At 37.4% G+C, this 24,352-nt stretch overlaps 1 protein-coding gene across 2 annotated transcripts in view; it reads left to right on the forward strand.

Annotated features, from left to right (window-relative positions):
* EXOC6 (exocyst complex component 6) overlaps positions 1–24,352 on the forward strand; it is a 217,991-nt gene that overhangs the window by 53,782 nt on the left and 139,857 nt on the right. For both annotated transcript variants that reach the window (XM_049856026.1, XM_049856027.1), the window contains exons 5-9: positions 433–478; positions 4,006–4,210; positions 11,697–11,852; positions 14,248–14,316; positions 19,496–19,579. In XM_049856026.1, the coding sequence (XP_049711983.1) occupies positions 433–478; positions 4,006–4,210; positions 11,697–11,852; positions 14,248–14,316; positions 19,496–19,579 (560 nt within the window). The remainder of the gene's footprint in view (positions 1–432; positions 479–4,005; positions 4,211–11,696; positions 11,853–14,247; positions 14,317–19,495; positions 19,580–24,352) is intronic.

Raw genomic sequence — 24,352 nt, forward strand, 5'->3', positions numbered from 1 at the left:
TTGTGGATTTGGTATAAATTTTTGTTTACAGTGTTATTTAGTATGTTGAATCAAAATCAATTGATCTCATTGTCACTTAGCTTTCTCTCTCAACTAACTGAAGTCCAGACTCCCAATTCTGTAGGGAAGAGGTGTTAGTAAATTTCTGAATATAGGGTACTTGTAGGTTAATGTTTCAGTTGTACAGGTTGCCTTGGAATGGGTTCTGATTCATGAGTGTCAGCATATACAAGTGTTCCAGGTCTCTGCTATAATGTTCAGTATATGTGGATATTAAAACATGGTTTCATTTTCTCGAACTATAATATTTTATTTGTAATGTTAGAGAAGACTAATAAGTTTATAATATACTCTTCCCTGCTTTATTTTCATTTCTCAAAATGCTTTATTTCTGTTTGAAAGCTAAAATATGTTATATATTTTTTAATGCAGTGTTGGAAATGTACAGTAAGCTAAAAGAACAGATGAGTGCAAAAAGGTAAGTTGGTTTCTTTTCTAATTGTTTTTAATAAAAATCTTGCTTTTTTTCTATTACTGAAAGTGTATATAGACTTACTTTATATTATAGTAGTGTTTGCATTTTACCTTACACTGTTGTTTGCTCATGCAGTTTGTTCATCAGAATCATCCAGTAAAGCAATTCTTACTAATTTATTTGTGGATCCTTGCCCTTGGTAAGTGATAGCAAAGTTTGATAATGTTGATGAAGGACAGAAAGACAACTGAACAGGAGTGGAATCAGTATTGATTAACGTGCCGACATATTAACATTGCATACAATCAAGGGCTAAGTGCTTTTTTCACTTCTGCTCTCTGATTTTTAAATTCTAAGAGCTCTTTTTTGATCTCCAGATGTTTCTTTTTCCCCCAGTAGTCTGTTGATTCATTGTTACAGTGTTTTCTCTTTCCTTTCTGAAATTTTACATATATAACTGTAATATAAATATATAGATAAATTGTCAAATACGTATGGGTTCAACTAATTCTCTTGTTTTCAGAACAGTACGGTTGTCTTCAACCTCGCCTAGTGTCCCCTATTTAGAAATCAGCTATTTTAGTCTCTTGCCAAGATGGGAAAGGATAATTGCTTAGATGCCTGGAGTAGGGGAGAGAGTCTAGGGTCTGATGACGTTTTAGACAGATTTTTAACCAGTATCTGTACTCCCACTTCCAGGAGTCATGGAATTGCAGACACTTCCTGGGTCTTTTGGGGATTCTACAGAATAAATTCCATCACCCATCTGTCAGTCTGTTCTACTGTACTAACATCATACTAACTGCTTTCGTGTTAGTATGATGCTGAAGCTATTTTAAATACCAGTAGAGTCACCCGTGGCAGAAGGGTTTCAGCGGAGCTTCCAAACTAAGGCAGACTAGGAAGACAGGCCTGGCAATTTGTTTAAAAAATTAGCCAATGAAGACCTTATGGATCACAACAGAATATTGTCAGAAAGAGGAGTTCCCAGGGTTGGAAGGCACCACACAATAGCTGCAACAGTGGACTCAGAGGTGCCAGCAGTCATGAAGTGGCGCAGGACCTGGTGGCCTTTCGCTTCATTATAAAGTCACCACGAGTGGGAGCTGACTCAGCGGCAACTAACAGCAGAATGAATTAGGTTGATTTTAGCCTTCTCAACTATTGGGTTAGGGTTCAGTTTTCTCAGGTCTGCTGAGTTCTTTATCACTTGTTTGTTGATTTTCCAGCTTTTTAAAATTGTGTTGTCTCTCCTCTCCTTTTCTTTCCATCCATGAGGATTTATGCTTTAAAAAAAAAAAAAAACCCTCACTATCATTTTATTGGTGTTTCAAGAAGGAATGAAAGTGAATGCATTTATTTGGAGACTTAAAATTGCAACACGATTACATTATAACAATAGATTTGCAAATAGGGTAATTATTTTTAAATAATTTTAATTATAAGGTAAATTTGTTGATACTGTTAAAAAGGATATATAACTGGAAATGTTGTAGTAATATGACTAGATGAGATGTGGCCAAATGTAAATGAGTTAATTGCTACATGGTAGGATCAGATCATGATTATTTTTTATCTTCTTCTTTATAATTTTTGGATTTTTCTAATGGTTGTGGATATTTTTATAATTTTTTAAAAAACAGCATCATGTAGAAATAGTAATCTGTTATGATATGAATTTTCCTGCATTTAGAAATATATCAAGCTTGGGAGATTTGTGGATAAATTTTAGAAAGGATCCAGAGTCTAGTTTCTCACATCTCTGTGCCTAAGATTGTAAACTTTCTATGTGTCGTAGCTGCGGTGCCCCAGAAAGCAAAGTCTGACATAAAACCTTGACATTTTACTACTTTTGAGGGAATGTAATCTCAGAAAAGGTGAGAAGCAGGATTGAGGGAAAGGGAAATGAGACAGAGAACTTGGGAGAGCAAATATGAGGGTGAGCTGTTGAGTTAGCCGCTCCTGGCTATTAATTAATTACAAAGGCCCTTCTGGGAGTTTGTATAAATTATTGTAAATCAGGACATTGCATCTAGAATGAACAGAGCAGAATTTATCTTCTGGCTTCCTTTTCCCACTGGCTGAAGGTTTAACCTACTGGCATTAACTGCCTACATTCCTCGGTTGTGTATGTGTTGGTGCAAAGTAGGCCTTGTGATGGCTCATGCCTCGGTGACACAGGGAAGCTCCAGGATGGGAGGTGAGGGATGAGCAGCATGAAGGGAAGTGCAGTTGTGCTATAAAGTCAGTTGATTTTGTCTGTAGTAGGTTGCAAAAACTACTGGTAATACTTCTCACTTAGCATCCATCACTTATGATTTCAAACATATTATAGACATGATTGGAGCCCTGGTGGCGCAGTGGTGAAGAGCTATGGCTGCTAACCAAAAGGTCGGCAGTTCAAATCCACCAACTGCTCCTTGGAAACCCCATGGAGTAGTTCTACTCTGTTCTGTAGGGTTGCTATGAATCAGAACTGACTCAACTGCGACAGGTTTTATAGACATTATCGTGAATTTTCAGAAAACATGCCTGTTGTAGAGAGAATACCTTTCAGATATACCTAATTCAATCAAGTCAGCAAACAGGCCACAGTCAAATATGTACTTTGACTGTTGACTGATCAATTGCATTTGAAATGTTATGGGTTACAGAAAAGGTATAGCCCATTATTTCACTTCCTGTAAATCTGTAACATCATAGGCGCTATCAAAATCATTGTATTGACACCTCTCCCAACTATAAAAAAACACGGTCACCTAAATACATTTTATTTGTTTATATTACAACAATTCTAATGAATTTTCAATAACCAAGATAAAATTTGGATGGCATACCTAGCATGTTACACAATGCCATATAAGTATAAATACACATTTAGTAAATATTTGTTGATTTGAAAAAATGCTGTACCAGTACTTTTTCACCTGGCTATTATGACACGTAATAGTGTTTCCCATTGCCCCAACTAGTAGTGTAAATTTTCAAAAAAGTCCTTTAAAGTAAATTTTGCTATAATTTGAATTAAATGTGTGCTATGCATTTTTTTGGTGGTGATGGTGTGTGGATAGGAGAGATACTAGAAATCACATATCAGATAACTAAATATTCAAACACAAATTTAAGGTGTTATGATGATTATGGTAATGCTCGTGATGTTATAGGTTTACCAAACCCGTTGCTCTCGAGTGGATACCGACTTATAGCAACTCTATAGGGCAGAAGTGAACTGCCCCATCGGGTTTCCAAGGAGCACCTGGTGAATCTGAACTGCCGACCGACCGTTTGGTTAGCGGCTATAGCTCTTAACCACTACGCCACGAGGGTTTCCATTATAAGTTTAGATGAACTGAAATAAGTGGAACAAGGAAGTTACATATGGTTTATAGTTTGTGTTTAGTAAATGTAAGTAAGTGTTAAAACTGTAACAGTATCCTTTTTGTTGGGAGTGATGAATTGATTAATTGTTTCGACCTACTTTTAAAATCAATGAGAACTTTTTCTACACTTTTCTTTTTAACCTATCACAGGTATTACTCTGCTCTAAAAACTATGGAACAGTTAGAGAATGTGTATTTTCCACGAGTTAGTCAGTACCGGTTTTGTCAGCTAATGATAGAAAATCTTCCTAAACTCCGTGAAGATATTAAAGAAATCTCCATGTCTGATCTCAAAGACTTTTTGGAAAGTATTCGAAAACATTCTGACAAAATAGGTGAAACAGCTATGAAACAGGTAAGATTTAAAAGAAGAATTTTAATTTAATGCTATTTAATAATTTAGGAAATAGAATAAATCAAAGTTTACTCTTTTTTACTTACATAAAATGCTTATTTTTGTTTATTTTTACCCTTATCTTTCTTGGTTCTTGATTAGAATGGATTTCATCAGTGTTTTGTTTTGGTTTATAGTTATTCCATACTTAAGTAAAATCCGTCTAATTTGTTAATTACTCACCAGCCAAAGTGTCAGAAGTTTTTCTCATGTATGTGGTGTTACGTTAACCTTTACCAGCAGTCAGATCTGGTATAAAATTAGCTAAAAAATGGCAGGCCTGAGGCAAGTAGGAGCCCTTCTATGCTAAGGTCTTAAATTGCTTTTTTTTTTTTTTAAAGTATTAACTTTGAATTAAAAACTTCTGCAGCTTAATAATAAAAAGACTAACAATGTAAAAAGGCTTGGTAGTTATAAAGTTAATATACACCTACTTTATGAGTCAACAGTTTCACTCCAGGTATTTACCAAGGAGAAATGAAAACGTGTCCTCACGATGTTCATAGCAGCTTTGTTCACAGTAGCCAAAAACTGGAAAAAACCCAAATGGCTATCAAAAGGAGAACATATACACAAATTGTGCTATATTTATACAGTGGAATACTACTTAGCAACAAAAAGGAATAACTCAGTGCCGTCGAGTTGATTCCAACTCATAGCGACCCTATAGGACAGAGTAGAACTGCCCCATAGAGTTTCCAAGGAGAGCCTGGCGGATTTGAACTGCCGACCCTTTGGTTAGCAGCCGTAGCACTTAACCGCTATGCCACCAGGGTTAAGTTACTGAATATATGCAACAACATGTATGAATTTGTCAGGTATGCTGAGCCACAGAAGGTGAACACAAAAAAGCACGTACTGTAATTCCATTTATATGCAGTTCTAAAGCAGGCAAAACTTATTTAAGGTGCAAAAAAGTCAGAACAGTGGTTGTTTCTGGATTGGGAGATTGCCTGAGGAGGGACTCAAGGGGACTTTTCTGGGGAGATGGAAATGTTGTAAATCATGATGGGGGTATAGTGGGTTGTATATTTGTAGATGGGGTTGTCCCCCAAAAAGCTGTATTTATGTTCTAGTCCCCAGTACCTGTGAATGTGACCTTATTTGGACATAGGATCTTTGCAGATCATACTGGATTAGGGTGGGACCTAAATCCAATAACTGGTGTCATTATAAGGCGAGAGAGATTCAGAGATATACACAGGAGGGAAGAAGACCACGTGACAATGGAAGCAGAGATCGGAGTGATGCAGCTACAAGTGCAAGAATGCCAAGGACTGCCAACCACTACCAGAAGCTATGAAGAAGCAAGGGAGGATTCTTCTCTAGCGCCTTCAGTGGTAGCATGGCTCTATCAACATCTTGATTTCAGACTTCTAGCCTCCATAGGGGTGTATTCATTTGTCAAAATTGTGTAGTTAAGATCTGTACATTTCAATGTATATAAATCCTACTGCAAAGAGAACTATAAAAAATTATTAAGATGTCTGTGGAGCAAGTGAGTAAAGATACGGATGAAAGAATGGAAAAATGTTAATTGTTGAAGCTAGTTCATAGGTACATGGGAGTTATTATACTAACCTGTTGACTTTGTTTACTTTTGATATTTTCAATAATGAAAAGCTTAAAAATGAGTATAATTAAAGTTTCCAAGAGTTAGCTGTTAGAACTCCCAGTAAGCATGGTGTCATATAAATACAACAGTGTTCAACTTGCTTCTTTGCTCCTTATTTTTTCCCCAAGTATTATTACAGAGTACTTGGGAGAAACCTTATTTTATTTTTCTAATTGAAGTAATAAATCTGCACCAGAATATTGTCAAATCAGAGGAAATCAGAATTTAGTATATGAGCTTTCTCCCTCTTTTAACTCTTTAAAGGATTATTTGTAGATCCCATAATTTCTATTATAATTGTTTCAGCTTTGTGTATACTCCATGTTAATTTCCTTTGTTTAGCATATTGTTTACTTTAAGGATGTAGTGATTTTGAAAATTGTTTACCAGGGTTAATTTACTTTAATAAAAGTGGAAACTATTAATAATATAGGATCTGTGATGTACAATAATGTTTTTTGAAAAGTTGCTTCATTTTTTTTTTCAATCGTAGTTACCTTTTATTTATCTGTAGGTGGACTATAGCGGATTAGATTTCAGATTATTTTTGATAGTGCTTTTTGTTCAGCTGCATGATAAATGGCAAAGGAATTGAAGTTGTCATGGTTTTCACTGTACTTGGATCAACAATCAATGCCCATGGAAGCAGCAGTCAAGAAATCAAAGTGTTAAAAAGACCACCTACAGACTGGAAAAGAATTTTCAGCTATGACATCTCCGACCAGCACCTGTTTTCTAAAATCTATATGATTCTGTCAAAAAAAAAAAAACAACCACAAAAAGACAAACAACCCAATCAAGAAGTGGGCAGAGGATATGAACACGCACTTCACTAAAGAAGATATTCAGGCAGCTAACAGATACATGAGAAAATGCTCTCGATCATTAGCCATTAGAGAAATGCAAATTAAAACTACGATCAGATTCCATCTCATTCCAGCAAGGCTGGCATTAATCCAAAAAACACAAAATAATAAATATTGGAGAGGCCACGGAGAGATTGGAACTCTTATACACTGCTGGTGGGAAAGTAAAATGGTACAACCACTTTGGAAATCTATCTGGTGTTATCTTAAACAATTAGAAATAGAACTACCATACAACCCAGAAATCCCACTCCTCGGAATATACCCTAGAGAAATAAGAGCCTTCACACGAACAGATAGATATATGCACACCCATGTTTATTGCAGCTCTGTTTACGATAGCAAAAAGCTGGAAGCAACCAAGGTGTCCATCAACAGATGAATGGTTAAATAAATAATGGTATATTCACACAATGGAATACTACGCATCGATAAAGAACAGTGAGGAATCTGTGAAACATTTCATAACATGGAGGAACCTGGAAGGCATTATGCTGAGTGAAATTAGTCAGAGGCAAAAGGACAAATATTGTATAAGACCACTATTATAAGATCTTGAGAAATAGTATAAACTGAGAAGAACACATACTTTTGTGGTTACGAGGGGGGGAGGGAGGAAGGGTGGGAGAGGGTTATTTACTGATTAGTTAGTAGATAAGAACTACTTTAGGTGAAGGGAAGGACAATACTCAATACAGGGAAGTTCAGCTCAACTGGACTGGACCAAAAGCAAAGAAGTTTCCGGGATAAACTGAATGCTTCAAAGGTCAGTGGAGCAAGGGCAGGGGTTTGGGGACCATGGTTTAAGGGGACTTCTAAGTCAATTGGCAAAATAATTCTATTATGAAAACATTCTGCATCCCACTTTGAAATGTGGCATCTGGGGTCTTAAATGCTAACAAGCGGCCATCTAAGATGCATCAATTGGTCTCAACCCCCCTGGATCAAAGGAGAATGAAGAACACCAACGTCACACAATAATTATGAGCCCAAGAGACAGAAAGGGCCACATGAACCAGAGACTTAAATCATCCTGAGACCAGAAGAACTAGTTGGTGCCTGGCCACAACCAATGACTGCCCTGACAGGGAGCACAACAGAGAACCCCTGAGGGAGCAGGAGATCAGTGGGATGCAGACCCCAAATTCTCACAAAAAGACCATACTTAATGGTCTGACTGAGACTAGAGGAATCCCAGCGGTCATGGTCCCCAAACCTTCTGTTGGCCCAGGACAGAAACCATTCCCGAAGACAACTCGTCAGACATGGAAGGGGGACTGGACAGTGGGTAGGAGAGAGATGCTGATGAAGAGTGAGCTATATGTATCAGGTGGACACTTGAGACTGTGTTGGCATCTCCTGTCTGGAGGGGAGATGGGAGAGTAGAGAGAGTTGGAAGCTGGCAAAATTGTCATGAAAGGAGAGACTGGAAGGGCTGACTCATTAGGGGGAGAGCAAGTGGGAGTATGGAGTAAGGTGTATATAAACTTATATGTGACAGACTGACTTGATTTGTAAACGTTCACTTGAAGCTCAATAAAAATTAAAAAAAAAAAAACACTAAAAAAAAAAAAAGAAAGAAATCAAAGTGTTGTATTGCATTGGAAACATTTACTGGGAAAGACCTCTTTAAAATGTGAAAAAGCAAAGATGTCACTTTGAGGACTAAGGTGCGCCTGACCCAAGTCATGTCTTTTCAGTTGCCTCATATGCATCCAAAAGCTGATCAGTGATTATGGAAGACAGAGGAATTGAAGCGTTTGAATTGTGCTGGCGAATAATACTGAATATACCATGGACTGCCAGAAAAATGAACAAATCAGTTTTAGAGAAAGTACAACCAGAATGCTCCTTAGAAGCAAAGATGGCAAGATTCCATCTTGCTTAACTTTGGACACATCATCAGGAAAGACCAGTTGCTAGAAAAGGACATTATGTTTGGTACAGTAGAGGGTCAGCAAGAAATGAGAGAAACCCTCCATGTGATAGATGGACGTAATAGCTGCAACAGTGGGCTAAAACATAACCGACTATTGTGAGGATGGCGCAGGGCCAGGCAATGCAATGTTTTATTCTGTTATACATAAGGCCACCATGTTGACTCAGTGGTCACTAACAACAATAACAGCAGTTTGTTCAGTTTAAATACTTGGTTGACAATTAAGATCTGTATTTGCTGTAAATAAACAGAAACTACAAAATAGAATTTCAGTCAGACTTGTTATTAGTTGCTGTTGAGTCAATTTTGACTCACGTTGACCCCATGTGTGCAGAGTAGAACTGCTCCATGGGGTTTTCAAGGCTGTGACCTTTGGAACCAGATCACAGGCCTTACTTCCAAGGTGCTTCTGAGTGGATTCAGACGTCCAACCTTTCAGCTAGTCATCAAGTGCTTAACTGTTTGAGCCACCCAGGGATTCCATCACACTCACTACCTCTTTGCTATTCTTTTCTGTGGAAGCTAGCCTTAGGTTATTTTCTCTCCCATTGGAATGATGCGAATGTGGTTAGTTGTGGATGGTAGAATAGGAACAGAAGTGAGAAATGTAGGCCAGTATGTTAGAGTTTTAACATGTTGATAGCCTGGAAAAGATGAAGACTAAATAGGTAGAAGAGAATAAAATCCAAACCCAAACTTCAGGAAAAGAATCCAGAGATTCTGAATCTAGAGACTGTGGCTATCCTGGAGAACTCTCAGACGTTAGGAAAGCTCCAGGAACGTATATTTAGGCAGGACCAAAAGATTGAATGTTACCTCTTTGTTAAGATAGAATAAAGTATGGGATTTTATTAGTATTTGTCTGAAGTAACCTTCTTCCCCCTCCACTGCTGGTACTTCAAGATACTAATAGAACTGGTAAATTTTATGATAAAATGGGAATCAAGAAAGTCACTAATTTTTCCCGTAATACCTGCCATTTCACCTCATGATAGGTCCTGACTCACTGCTTTACAACAGGGAGTTTTCTTCCCCCTTGGAGTGCTCTCCACCATTGTATTCTTTGACTTCAGTGTTACAGCCTTTTCAGTACTTTTTGCCTGCCTCTGGCCAAGGAATTCTGTGCATGCTGTGGGGGTAAAAAATACAATCACTTGGCAAGGTTTTTGAGTTTGAGAATGTAAACAGAAGTTTAAAGTTCACAAACTACATTATACATTTTAATTAAGGGTTCCAATATTAAACTTAATCTTTGACCTGTTTTTCATAGACTGATTTTGGACTTTTCCCAGCGATACAGTCCACCAAATCAGGGACCCTAGGATTTGAGATTTATAAGAATTTCCTGCTAGCAAGGAGTAGCTTCTCCTGATCCACCACTGCTTTTATCTTGTAAAAGTAATTGTACTTCTTCACCTCTGCAAGATAAAGATTTAAAAAAAAAAACCTTAGAAGCAGCCAGAAGAACAACAATAATTCTTGTAGCTGACTTTTCAACAGAATTAATGGAAACCAGACAATAATGGAATTACATATTTGAAGTGCTGAAAAAGAGTATCTGTCAACCCAGAGTTCTATACCCAGCAAAAAGATCTTTCACAGGTGGAGTTGAAATGAAGACATTTTTTAGATGAACGAAATCTAGAGAATTTATCTGTAGCAGACCTGCACTAAAAGAAATATTATGTTCTTCAGATCAAAGGGAAATCATCCCAGTTAAAACCTCTGCAATTCAGGAAATCAATGGGAAGGGCAATATTTTGGGTAAAATTTTATATATATTGACTGTATAAAATAAAACTATCTTGTGGGGGTTACATAGTTAGAATTACAGTGCAAGAAAATAACAGGATATTCAGAGAGGAATTTATATGGATTAAAAATACTCTTATGTGCAGCTTATAGGAGACAATTTACGTATAAACATACAGAAGGGTTGAAAGCAAAAGGATGGAAAGAACTCTGACCAAAAGAAAGCTGATGTATGTATATTAATATGAAAATAGGCTTTAGGGCAACAAGGATTATAGAGAGAATGAGGAACATTTCATAGTGATAGAAGATTTCAGTTCATCAGGAACACAAACAATTCTAAATTTGCATCTAATAAAAGTCTGAAAATATATAAAACAAAGTTGCCAAAATTAAAAGGAGAAATAAATAACTTCATAATCATAATGGAAGATTTTAATGTACTTCTTTCTGTAACTAATAGAGCCAACAGACAAAAAATCAGTAAGACTGTAGACTTTTAACATCCCATGATTAACAACTTTGACCTAATTGATAGATATGTATGTAACCCTGTATGCCATGATTTTAGAATATACGTTCTTTTCAAGCACAGGTAGATCACTTACCGAAATTGATAAAGCAAGTGTCAATAAATTTCAAAATATTGAAATAATACAAAGCATGCTTTCTGACCACACAGGAATTCTTACAGAAATCAGCAACAAACAGATAACCAAAAAAGCCCTGTATGTTTGGAAATTAAGAAATAAACTTCTAAATGACCCATGGGTCAGTGGAGAAACCACAATTGAAATCAGAAGACATTTTGAACTGACTTATTTTGAAAATATGACATATCAAGATGTATAGGATGTGTAGCAAAAGTTGTGTTTAAAGATACATTTACAGGTTTAGATGTATAAATTAGAAAATAAAGGCTAAAATTAATGATCTAAGTATCCATCTCAAGAAGCTAAAGAAACTAGAACCAATTAAACTGAGAAAAGTATAAGGAAGGAGATAATCAGGTCAAGAGCCGAAATCAGCATGATAGAAGACAATACAATAGGGAGGATCAACAAAGCCAAAAGTTGGTTCTTAAGTTTTCTCAAATAAAACTTGTAAACCTCCATAAGACTCTTTAAAAAGGAAGAGGAATCATGAATTAAAAAGTAGGACTACACTGCAGATCCTATACCTACAGATATTTAAAAAAGAAGACAGTATGAATTAAAATTTGGAATGAATTTTGAAATACATTTTAAAATCTGAATTTTTCTTCTTTCAAAATAGGCACAGCAGCAGAAAACTTTCAGCGTGGCTCTGCAGAAACAAAATAATGTAAAATTTGGGAAAAATGTGTGTATAAACCATGGTAGAATTCCAGAAGAAAGGAATGAAATTGTATTGAAACACGCACTGGAGGAAGAAGATGAGAATGAAGACGAGGTGATGGAATTTCTTTCTTAATTTATTATTGGGTAGATTTTTTCTTGCAGGTTGTAATATATATCTGTGTGATTCTCAGTTTTCACATATATAAATCGAATTTATATAGATCAGTTTGTAATGAGCTGTTAGGGCAATGGAATCATGTGAAATATTAGACTTGTATAACTTGACAGGTAAATAGGGTATAGATTGTGTTTGTAAGCCATAGGTAATTGAAGGTAGGCGTTCTACCATAATTAGCAATAAAAGTGTAGATCTAAAGTTTTTTATAGTGAGCGCCCATTGATTATATTTAAATTATCTGTGGTAAAATTTTAGTTTCATGACACCTTGACCTTGCCATTTGGACTAATTCCGGATAGCCAATTTTTTTTTTTAATTAGTCGCGGGATAGTACAAAGGAATTCTAATGTGATTAAAGTTGTTTTTTTATTTCTTAAAATTAAGTCCTAATATATAGTTGTTGTTAAGTGCCTTCAAGTTGATTTTGACTAATAGCAATCCCATGTGAGAGAGTAGAATCGGCCCTGTAGGGTTTTCCAGGCTCTAATCTTCATGGGAGCACATTGCCAGGTCTTTCTCCCGTGGAGCCACTGGGGGAGTTCAAACTGCCAACCTTTTGGTTAGTAGCCAGGTGCCACCAGGCCTCCTAATAAGTCTAGAAACATTGAAATTGTTCTTAAATATTGAATATCTTTCATCCTATATATACAAATACATTTTGTAGTTACAGCTTTTATTCTCTCACAAAGTCTTCTCTCGAGCTTACCTTTATTTTGTCCTTTGAATTCACTTACTATGATCCCTATTTTTTGCATACATGTTTATTTTCCATTTACGTATTCTATTTGCCATGTAATCTTCATATTCTTTTTATCAACTAGATATATCTGTATAATCTCCCACCAAATTGTTTTTCAGTTGGGATCCTCTAATGTATTCTTGATGGTCTAGAAATTCTCTAATTTTAAAAATTTGTATTTTCATTGTAGTGAAAATCTTAAAAAAAAAAAAAAAAACCTCAATCTAAAATTACAGAATGGATTTAGTACCTAACTGAAGTGTTCATGCTAAACAATACTTGACTGACATGTAGTGTGGTCTCATACAAAGCTTTTGCAGTAGTTTCTCAAATAGAGGGGTATGGTGGCAAGACCAAGTCATCACAGGAAATTTGTTATATAGAATGCCAGATTCAGAAGAGCAGTGGTAGACCAAAAGCCCAAACCAAACCCACTGCCGTTGAGTCAATTCCAAGTCATAGCAACCCTATAGGACAGAGAAGAAGTGCCCTGTGGGGCTTCCAAGGAGCAGCTGGTGGATTCAAACTGCCAACCTTTTGATTAGCAGCTGTAGCTCTTAACCACTACAGCACTGGGCAACATCTTATAATTCGGGATACATATTAAATTGCTAGTGTCATAGTTTCAGTTGATAGTGTTTTTTTCTTTCTTAGTGGTCAGTAAATAATAATGATGATGTCTTCAGTTTGATGAAATAATGATCAGTTGTATGAATTAGCTGCTTAAGAGAAGGAACTTTGTCTATAAGTAAACCACAAATCCACACACCATCTTTCCCAAAAACAGTAATGAGATATCTAGTTATCTATAGCAATTTTCTGAGAATCTACCAAGCATGTTAAATATATACCCTGTGTTCTCTTTAGTAACTTTTTATTATTTTATAATTATATATTGTATATGTTGTTTTTGGGTGCTGAGTCGATTTCAACTCATAGCAACGCCATGTGACAGAGTAGAACTGCCCCATAGAATTCTCTAGCCTATAATCTTTACAGAAAGGAGCCCCGGTGGTGCAGTGGTTAAAGCACTTAGCTGCCAACCAAAAGGTCAGTGGTTCAAATACACCAGATGCTCCTTGGGAGAAAGATGTGGCAGTCTGCTTCCATGAAGATTAAAGCCTTGGAAACCCTATGGGGCAGCTCTACTCTGTCCTGTAAGTCAGGTGTTGTGAGTTGGACTCTACTACACTGCAACAGATTTTTAAAATCTTTGCACAATCAGATTGACACTTCTTTTTCCCACACAATCTCTGAGTGGGTTCGAACCGCCAACCTTTCAGTTAACAGCTGAGTGCTGAACTATTACACCACCAAGGATCCTTCATACTATATATGATATATAGCATGTAATATTGCCCTGTAATATATTATCTTAAAACAGCCAACAATGATGGTGAACATATTAAGAATGAACTACTGAACAAATGTCAAAGCAAAATAAAAAAGGCATTGTATTTGTAGTGTGTGCTTTCTGTGAGAGAATTGAATAAATGTTATAAAGCCCATGAATCTCCTTAAGTTTATGTTTTCCAATAAAGGACTAATAGTTGGACCTGTAGTTTTAAAACAATGGCTTTATTTTTTCAGGTCTTAACTGTTCAGGATCTTGTTGATTTTTCACCTGTTTACCGATGTTTGCACATTCATTCTGTTTTGGTAAGTATGTTTTTGACATATTAAAAAGACATGCATTTTATGACTTTTTGAAAAGGCTGACCATAAGCTCAGCAAGCTGTAAATCTTCGTATAAGAAATGTTTGTGGAATATCCATTGCATGTAAGGCACCTACTTTTTTTTTTTTTAACTTATTGTAGTCCACTTTAAAGTGATATGCCATTTCACGTATATTATAAAAACCTTACGATAGTATACTTCTATATCTTCCTCTTGCCTTTGTGCCTTTGGGGGATACAGTTCAATCCATAAAATTCCGCCCTTTTTTTGTTGTCGTCGTTGTTAGGTGCCGTTGAGTTGGTTCTGACTCATAGCGACCCTCTGCACAACAGAACGAAACACTACCCAGTCCTGAGCCATCCCTGCAGTTGTTCTTATGCTTGAGCCCATTGTTGCAGCCACTGTGTCAGTCCATCTTATTGAGGGTCTTCATCTTTTCTGCTGACCCTGTACTTTACGAAGTGTGATGTTCTTCTCCATGGACTGATCCCTCCTGACAACATGTCCAACTATGTAAGATGCAGTCTCACCATCACTGCTTCTAAGGAGCATTCTGGTTGTACTACCTCCAAGACAGATTTTGTTCGTTCCTTTGGCAGTCCATGGTATATTCAATATTCTTTGCCAACACCACAATTCAAAGGTGTCAGTTCTTCTTTGGTCTTCCTTTTTCATTGTCCAGCTTCCACACGCGTATGATGTGATTGAAAATACATGGCTTGGGTCAGGGGCACCTTAATCTTCAAGGTGACAACTTTTAACACTTTAAAGAGGTCCTTTGCAGTGGATTTGCCCAATGCAACACATCTTTTTAATGCATCTTTTGATTTCTTGACTGCTGCTTTCATGGCTGTTGATGGTGGATCCAAGTAAAATGGAATCCATGACAACTTCACTCTTTTCTCCATTTATCACGATGTTGCTTATTGGCCAGTTGTGAGGATTTTTGTTTTCTTTATGTTGAAGTGTAATCCATACTGAAGGCTGTGGTCTTTGATCTTCATCAGTAAGTGCTTCAAGTCCTCTTCACTTTCAGCACACAAGGTTTTGTCATCTGCATAACGCAGGTTGTTAATGAGTCTTCCTCCAATCCTGATGCCCTGTTCTTCTTCATATAGTCCAGCTTTTCATATTATTTGCTCAGCATACGGATTGAATAGGTATGGTGAAAGGATACAACTCTGACACACACCTTTCCTGACTTTAAACCACTCAGCACCCCCTTGGTCTGTCTGAACAACTGCCTCTTGATCTATGTAAAGGTTCCTCATGAGCACAATTAAGTGTTCTGGAATTCCCATTCTTCATAACATTATCCATAATTTGTATGATCCACACAGTCGAATGCCTTTGCATAGTCAGTAAAACACAGGTAAACATCCTTCTGGTATTCTCTGCTTTCAGCCAGGATCCATCTGACATCAGCAATGATATCCCTGGTTCCACGTCCTGTTCTGAATCCAGTCTGAATTTCTGGCAGTTCCCTGTTGGTAGCTGCAGCTGCTTTTGAATGATCAGCAAAATTTTGCTTGCATGTGATATTAATGATACTGTTCTGTAATTTCCACATTTGGTTGGATCACCTTTCTTAGGAATAGGCATAAATATAGATCTCTTCCAGTCGGTTGGCCAGGATGCTGTCTTCCGTATTTCTTGGCATGGGTGAGTGAGCACTTCCAGTGCTGCATCCATTTGTTGAAACATCTCAGTTGATATTCCATCAATTCCTGGAGCCTTGTTTTTCACCAATTCTTTCAGTGCAGCTTGGACTCCTTCCTTCAGTACCATTGGTTCCTGATCATATGCCACCTCTTAAAATGGTTGGCTCTGTGTATTCTTTCCATCTTCTCTTGATGCTTTCTGCATTGTTTAATATTTTCCCCATAAAATCCTTCACTGTTACAACTCGAGGCTTGAATTTTTTCTTCAGTTCTTTCAGCTTGAGAAATGTCAAATGTGTTCTTCCCTTTTAATTTTCTATCTCCAGCTCTTTGCACGTTATCATAATACTTTATCTTCTCTAGCCACCCTTTGAAATCTTCTGTTCAGTTCTTTTACGTCATCATTTCTTCCTTTTGCTTTAGCTGCTCAACGGTTGACGGCAAGTTTCAGAGTCTCCTCTGACATCCATTTTGGTCTTTTTTTCTTTCCTGTCTTTTCAACGACCTTTTGCATTCTTCATGTATGATGTCCTTGATGTCATTCCACAACTCATCTGGTCTTCAGTTATTAGTGTTCAAGTCATCAAATCTGTTCTTGAGTTGGTAAATTCAGGTGAGATAATACTCAAGGTCGTGTTTTGGCTCTGTTGGACTTGCTCTGATTTTCTTCAGTTTTTTGTCTTGAACTTACATATGAGTAACCACTGTTCAGTCCCTCAAAATTCATCTCTTTCCCATGTACAAAACACATTCACTCTCTTGCCATCATCCCCAAACCTCTTAACCCATTCCAGCATCAACTCTAGCTCCCAAATCTCATCTTCTGAATCATCTAAATCCAGTATGGGTGAGACCCTGGGTGTGTTTCATCCTGGGACAACATTTTTCTCCATCTGCAGACCTGTGCAACCTAGAATACAAGTTTTCTGCTTCCAAAGTACAATGATGGGACAGGTGCAAGGCAGACAATTCCCATTCCAAAAGGGAGAAATTGAAAGGAAAGGAGTCATGGATACCACGCAGGTTTAAAGCCCAGCAGGGAAAATCTCATTAGCTCTTATAGCTTGAAAATAATCCTCCATTCTCCAAGCCCATCTGAGCAGTGGCTCCACTCTCTTGACTCTGGGAATTGGCCATGTTCTCTAGATCCTGGGTGGAGACCCCTTAGCCCTGGACATCAACCCTGCCTTCTAGGACCGCTGGAATGGCTGTGCCACTTCCTTGACTTTGGGTGGCCCCATTCGGTTGGCCCATCTGAGCAATGAGCCTACCCCCTCAGCCCTTGTACACCTGTTTGCCTGACCCACTGGCACAGCAGCCCTACATCCTCAACTTTGGGTAGTGGTCCCATTCTTTTGGCCCACTGGAAAGGCAGCCTCACCCTCCAGAACAGGGGTAACCATGACCCCACTCTTTGAGACTTAAGGGGCAGTGGCTCCACCCTTTGAAACCTAGGAAATGGCAGCCCTGTCCCCTCCCCTTGTGTGCCTTCTGACAGTTTTAATGGTCTCTAAACTGTTCCTAGGATGGTCCCTTGCTTTTCTTGAAGAATAACAGATATTTATAGCCATAGCTCTATTGGCCTATTTCCTACCTGTAGAATTTCAAGAGGCAGACAGCTTTCTTTCATTTCATCCTGTTTCTGCCCCCTTTTAGTTAAACTGACAGAATTTCTGATGAAGTAGTTGATTAGATCCATCTGTCACAGACCTGATCTTTTAGGCAAAAGATTGTATAGCCACACCCTCGGCATCAATTCTAGGGCACATTCGCTAAGTTTTTACAATAGAATTTTTTAGATTTTTAGGTTTCTGGGTTTTTTTTGTGTGTGGTTTATTTCTAAATCTATCTCTTTCCTTCCACATTTTACTATAAGTGACAAGGAGGAACTGTGCCACCCCATTAAGATCCTGCTTAGAAATCTCCTCAGCCAAATATTCAAGTTCATCACTTAAAAGTTCTACCTTCCACAAAACATTTTAGCATAATTCAGACACGTTCTTTGCCATTGTATAACAAGTATCACCCTTCTTCTGGTGTTCAATAACATGTTCATCATTTCCTTTTAAAGGCTCACATTTTATATCCACATATATCCATGTCCACTTTTTTGAAGCACGTTTTACATCCACATTTCTAGCTGCATTCTGTTCATAATGATAGGCACTTTCTCTACAGCTCTCTGTTCTTTCTGAGGCCTCATCAGAATTGCCCTTAATGTCCATAACTCAGCCAACAGTCTCTTCAGGGCAAGTGAGGCTCTTACTATCAAGCATATCAAAATGCCTCCAGCCTGTGCTCATTACCCAATTCCAAAGCCTTTTCTACATTTTAGTTATTAATTAGAGCAGCACCCTCACTCTTATACTAAATTGTGTCTTAGTTACCTAGAGCTGCTATAACACATATACCACAAGTAGGTGACTCCAAAGAACAGGAATTTGTTTTCTCACAGTTTAGGAGGCTGGAAGTTCGAGTTTAAGGCATGGCTTTAGGGGGAGGTCCTTCCTTGTCAGTAGGCTGGTGAGGTTCTTGGCATTCCATGGTGTCTGTCTTCCCTAAGTGATAAGTAGGGCAAATGACAAACTGTTTGAGTTTAACTTTAGCCGTGCTAATCATCTTACCTAGTGCTGCTGCAATAGAAATACCAGAAGTGGATGGCTTTAACAAAGAAATTAATTTTCTTACAATCTAGTGGGCTAGAAGTCCAAATTCAGGGCGTCAGCTCCAGGGGAAGGCTTTCTTTCTTGTTGGTCTTCTCGCTAATCTTCCCCTATACTAGGAGCTTCTCTATGCAGGAACCCTGGGTCCAAAGAACACGCTCTGCTCCCTGCACTGCTTTCTTGGTGGTATGAGGTCCCCCTCTCTGCTGGCTTCCCTTTCCTTTTATCTCTTGAGAGATAAAAGGTGGTGCAGGCCACACCCCAGGGAAGCTCCCTTTACATTGGGTCAGGGATGTGGCCTGGTAAGGGTGTTATAATCCCACCCCAATCCTCTTTAACATAAAATTACAATCACAGAATGGAGAACAACCATAGAATACTGGGAATCATGGCCCAACCAAGTTGATACACACATTTTTGGGGGGACATAATTTAATCCATGACACTAATTGTTGTGATACCAAACAAGTTTACTGTCTTTGAACTATGATGCCTAAAATTAGTTGTTGGCATTCAGTGTGAAATGTCATTCAGCATTTATATGCCAGTTGTTAGAAAATAAGACTAGCCCCTTGTAGGTAAAGAAGTATTAGCAGTGTATATGTTGGCATCTCCTGCCTGGAGGGGAGATGAAAGGGCGGAGGGGGTTAGAAGCTGGAGAAATGGACACGAACAGAGAGAGTGGAGGGAGAGAGCGGGCTGTCTCATTAGGGGGAAAGTAATTGGGAGTTGTAGCAAGGTGTATATGGGTTTTTGTGTGAGAGAAGTATTAGCAGTGTGTGTGTGTGTATGCATGTGTGTGTGTATTTTTCATTATTCTGCTGATTTTATTTTAGGGCAGTGAGGAAACATTTGAAAATTATTACCGAAAGCAAAGAAAGAAACAGGCAAGACTGGTATTGCAACCTCAGTCAAATATGGTAAGTATGTAAAAATTCTGGTTTGATTATGTTGTCTCTTTTTATCCCCTTACCCTGCTTAGTTTCTTTAGAGCGTGTATCACTATTCATCCAACACTAAATATTTATTGAACACCTACCATTTCTAATCATTGGTTTAGGTACTGAGGGTATGACATTGAACAAAACAGATAAACACCTTCTCTTATGAGCTTAAATTCTATTAGGAAAGATAAGCAGTGAACAAATAAAATAGTGAATAAATAAAAAGTTAATATATAAGATGTCAGGGATTGATAATCACCATGAACGAAGAGAGATTAGTTTCTGACAGTATGGCGTGCTATTGATTAACCTTCCCAATGCAAAAACAACTAAAGATGTTGGATAAAATGTTTTTTTTTTTAATCTTAAATTCTCATGTATTTATTTCATGGAAGTGAGATTATACAATGTTTGTCCTTTCATGACTGATTTCACTCAGCATGCTGTTTTCAAGGTTTATCCATGTTGTGGCATACGTTAGGACCTTATTTCTCTTTATGGCTCAGTAGCTGAGTAGTATTTCGTTCTGTGTATACACATTTTGCTTATCCGTTTACCTGTTGATGGACGTTTCAGTTGTTTCCACCACTTGGCTATTGTGAAAAGTGATACAATGAACATTGGTATACAGGTATCTGTTTTGGATTCCTGCCTTCACTTTTTCTGGGTACATACCTAGAACTGGGATTGCTGGGTCATATGGTAGTTCTCTGCTCAACTTTTTTGAGGAACCACCAAACTGTTTTCTATAGTGGCTATACAATTTAGATTCCCATCATCAGTGGATGAAGGTGCCAGTTTTTCCACAACCTTGCAAACACCTGTTGTTTTCCCTTTTTTTGCTCATTGCTATTCTGGTACAGGTGAGGTGATATCTCATTGGGTTATGATTTGCATCTTCCTAATGGCTAATGATGTTGAGGCTCTTTTAATATGCTTGCCGGCCATTTGAATAGCCTCTTTGGTGAATTGTGTGTTCAAGTTCTTTGGCCATTTTTTTTCATTGGGTTTTTTGTCTTTTTGTTGTTAATTTGTAGAAGTTTTTTTTTTTCTTTTCTTTTTTAAAATATTTTGGATATTAAACCCTTATTGGATATATCGTTCCTGAAAATTTTCTTCCAATCTATGGGTCGTCTTTTCACTTTTTTGTTAAAGTCCTTTGATGAATAAAAGTATTTAATTTTTATGATGAATAAAAGTATTTAATTTTTATCTATTTTGTGTTTTGCTGCTTGTGTTTTTGTTGTCAAATCTGATCTATACAACTGAGCAATCTTACTCCTAGGTATTTACCCACAAGAAATGAAAACTTGTCTTCACATAGTGATCCATATGTGAATGCTTATAGTAGCCTTTATTCATAATAGCTGAGAGCTAGAAAGATTCTAAATGTCTGTGAACTTGTAAGTAGGTAAGTTCTGAAATTGTGGTATACCCGTATAATATTTCTCAGCAATAAAAAGGAACAAACTACTGATACATGTAACGACATAGATGAATCGCGAAAGTATTATTCTAAGAATTTGGATACAACAAAGTTATGTAGAGTATGATTTATGTTATATAACATTATGGAAAAAAGACAAAACTATAGTAGACAAATAGGATCAGTAACCAAGGGGTTGAATAACAAAACCCATTGTCGTGAAGTGGATTCCAACTCATAGCAACCCCGTAGGACAGAGCAGAACTGCCCCATTGGGTGTCCAAGGCTGTAAATCTTTATGGAAGAAGACTGCCACATCTTTCTTCCACAGAATGGCTGGTGGGTTTGAACCACTGACCTTTTGATTGGCTGCCGAGTGCTTAGCCTTTGCACCACTAGGGCTCCTAACCAAGGGGTTAGGGAGAGAGATTCACTACAAAGCGGCTTGAGTAAATTTGTATATAAGATGGAAATGTTCTGTATCTTAATTTTGGTGGTGAGTGCACAACTGCTTATGTTTTTCAAAGCTCATTGAATACTATGTGGAAAAAAGATTCATTTTATTGTATATAAATTATACTTTAATAAACCTGACTTAAAAAAAAGACAAAGGGAAGATCTTAGAATACCCAGAGATAAAAGGCAGAGTACTTTTAAATAAACAAAAACACAATAGAATATCTTCAAGGCTGAAAAAAAATAACTGTCAACCTAGGATTTTATATCCAGTGAAACAAGGGGAAATATAGACATTTTCAAGCAAAGAAGAGCAGAGTTTGCCACCAGCAAACCCTGACTAAGGAAATTCTGAAGAATATACTTCAGGCAAAAGGGAAGTGATGCCAAATGGAAGTATGAGATGCAAAAAGGAATGACTAGCAAGGAAAGTATAAATATGTGGATAAATCTGTGTTGACTTTATAAAATAATATCAATAAAGCCTTGTGGGCTTTAAAATAAGATAGAATTCAAATACACAACAGTAGCATAAACACTGGAATGGGATGGAAGTTAATAAAATTAAACTGTTGTAGTTTCAGAACTGTCCAGGAGGAGAGTAAAAATACTGATTACTTTTAGAGTTTGATTACTTAAGGACGCATAATGCAGTTTCTAGAGTGACCACCAAAAGAATAGAAACAGAATATATAACTTTCATGTATCAAAAAAAACCAAAACCAAACACTGCTGTCGAGTCAATTCTGACTCATAGGGACCCTATAGGACAGAGTAGAAATGCCCCATAGGGTTTCCAAGGAGTAGCTGGTGGATTCGAACTGCTGACCTTTAGAGTTAGCAGCTGATCTCTTAACTGTTGTGTTACCAGGGCTAGTAGAGGGTAAAAGCCTAGAATGATAAAAACAAAACATTCGTGTGTCTTAAAGTTGATAAAATGTGGTAATTCTAAACCTGTGAGCACTTAAAAACATTGACTCAAAATGTTTAAAGCAAAATCGACAGAAGTACAAAGAGAAATAGGAAGGTCTGCTATTGGATTTTTAAATACTTCTCACCATCTTGTAAACTAGGCAGAAAGAAAATCAGTAGGAATACAGAACAGGATTAACAGGCTTTATCTGGTAGAATGTGTAAAATCCTATTCCCGGGAACTTTTTTTTTTTTTTCATTTCCCTGATGACTAATGATTTCGAGCATCTTTCCAGTGTCTATTGGCCATCCGTGTTGTTTGTTCAGATCCTATGTAACTTTTTTTTTTAATGAGTTGAAAGAGTTCTTTATATAGTCTTGATAAAGTATCCCTTATCAGATATATGATATCCAAGTATTTTTTCCCATTCTGTGGATTGACTTCTCATTTTCTTAATAGTGTCCTTTGAAGCATAGAAATTTTTTATTTTGTCTGTCTCTCTGCATACACACACACACACACACACACAATACAGCTAATCTCCCTATATCCATCCAGGAAACTTCTACATATAATTTAAATTTCACTCTTACTAGAAAACCCGCTAAAATTGTAGGAATTATCTTTGTAATTCTAGTTACTAATGAGCACTCTTTGAATTATTTCATCTTCCAGGCCAATGATATAGTCAAATCATTATAATACATGCTTTTATCTGATTGTAAAAGTGTCTCAGTCTCTTAACAACTTGTTCTTATTTTTAGAGTACAGTAAAATATACTGGTTGGTGAGATCTGTAAGGGAACTATTTGACTGCCCCTTTTCAACCCAGACAGATCGGCCTTATCCATAGCACAGCATTTTTCTTAAATATACTTCTGAACATGAAATTTCCTTCCAAGATGGTTTTGAAACTGATCTTGAAGGCAGTTTCAAACACCTTTTTTAGTTGCTTGTCGTTTTTTTTTTTTTTAGTTACAAGCCATTTATTCAAATGACTATTATGTTTTTCTAGTTCTGGCCAATTTTTTTTGTGTGTGCTTTAGGTGAAAGTTCGAAGGGCAAATTAGTTTCTCATTCAACATTTTATACACAAATTGTTTAATAACGTTGGTTGTAATCCCTGCAATGTGTCAACGCTTTCCCCTTTTCTACCCTGGGTTCCTTATTTTCATTTGTCCCATTTTCCTGTCCGTTCCTGCCGTCTTGTCTTTGCTTTTAGGCATATATTGCCCATTTGGTCTCATTTACGTGACTGAGCTAAGAAGCAGCTCCTCACATGTGTTACTATTTCTTTTACAGACCTGGGTAATCTTTGGCTGAAGGTTGAACTTCGGGAGTGATTTAAGTTCTGAGTTAAAAGGGTATCTGGGGCCATAGCCTCGGGTTCCTCCAGTCTGTGTCAAACCAGTTAGTCTGGTCTTTTTTGTGAATTTGAATTTTGTTCTACATTTTTCTCCTGCTCTGTCCAGGACCCTCTGTTATGATCCCTGTCACAGCAGGTAGGTGGTGTTAGCCATGCACCATCTAGTTGTTCCAGGTTCAGGCTGGTATAGGCTGTGGTACTTATGGACCATTAGTCCTTTGGACTAACCTTTCCCAGGTGTCATTGATTTTCTTTTCCTTTGCTCCAGATGGGATGGGACCAGTAGATGTATCTTAGATAGCCACTCTCAAGCTTTTAAGACCCCAGATGCGACTCACCTAAGTCAGATGTAGAATATCTTCTTTAGAAATTGTTATGCCAATTGACTTAGATGTCCCCTGAGACCATGGTCCCTAGCCCTCAGCCCAGTAACTCGGTCCCTCAGCGTGTTGAGTGTGTCTATAAAGTTTCTATGACTCTGTCTTGAGTCACATTGTGTTGACCTCCCTCTATACATGTGTATTGTCTTTCCTTTCACCAAAGTTAACACTTGCCTACTATCTAGTTAGTGATTTCCCTTCCCAACCC

This window comes from Elephas maximus, chromosome 16 (assembly GCF_024166365.1).
Source record: "Elephas maximus indicus isolate mEleMax1 chromosome 16, mEleMax1 primary haplotype, whole genome shotgun sequence".
Classification (NCBI taxonomy): domain Eukaryota; kingdom Metazoa; phylum Chordata; class Mammalia; order Proboscidea; family Elephantidae; genus Elephas; species Elephas maximus.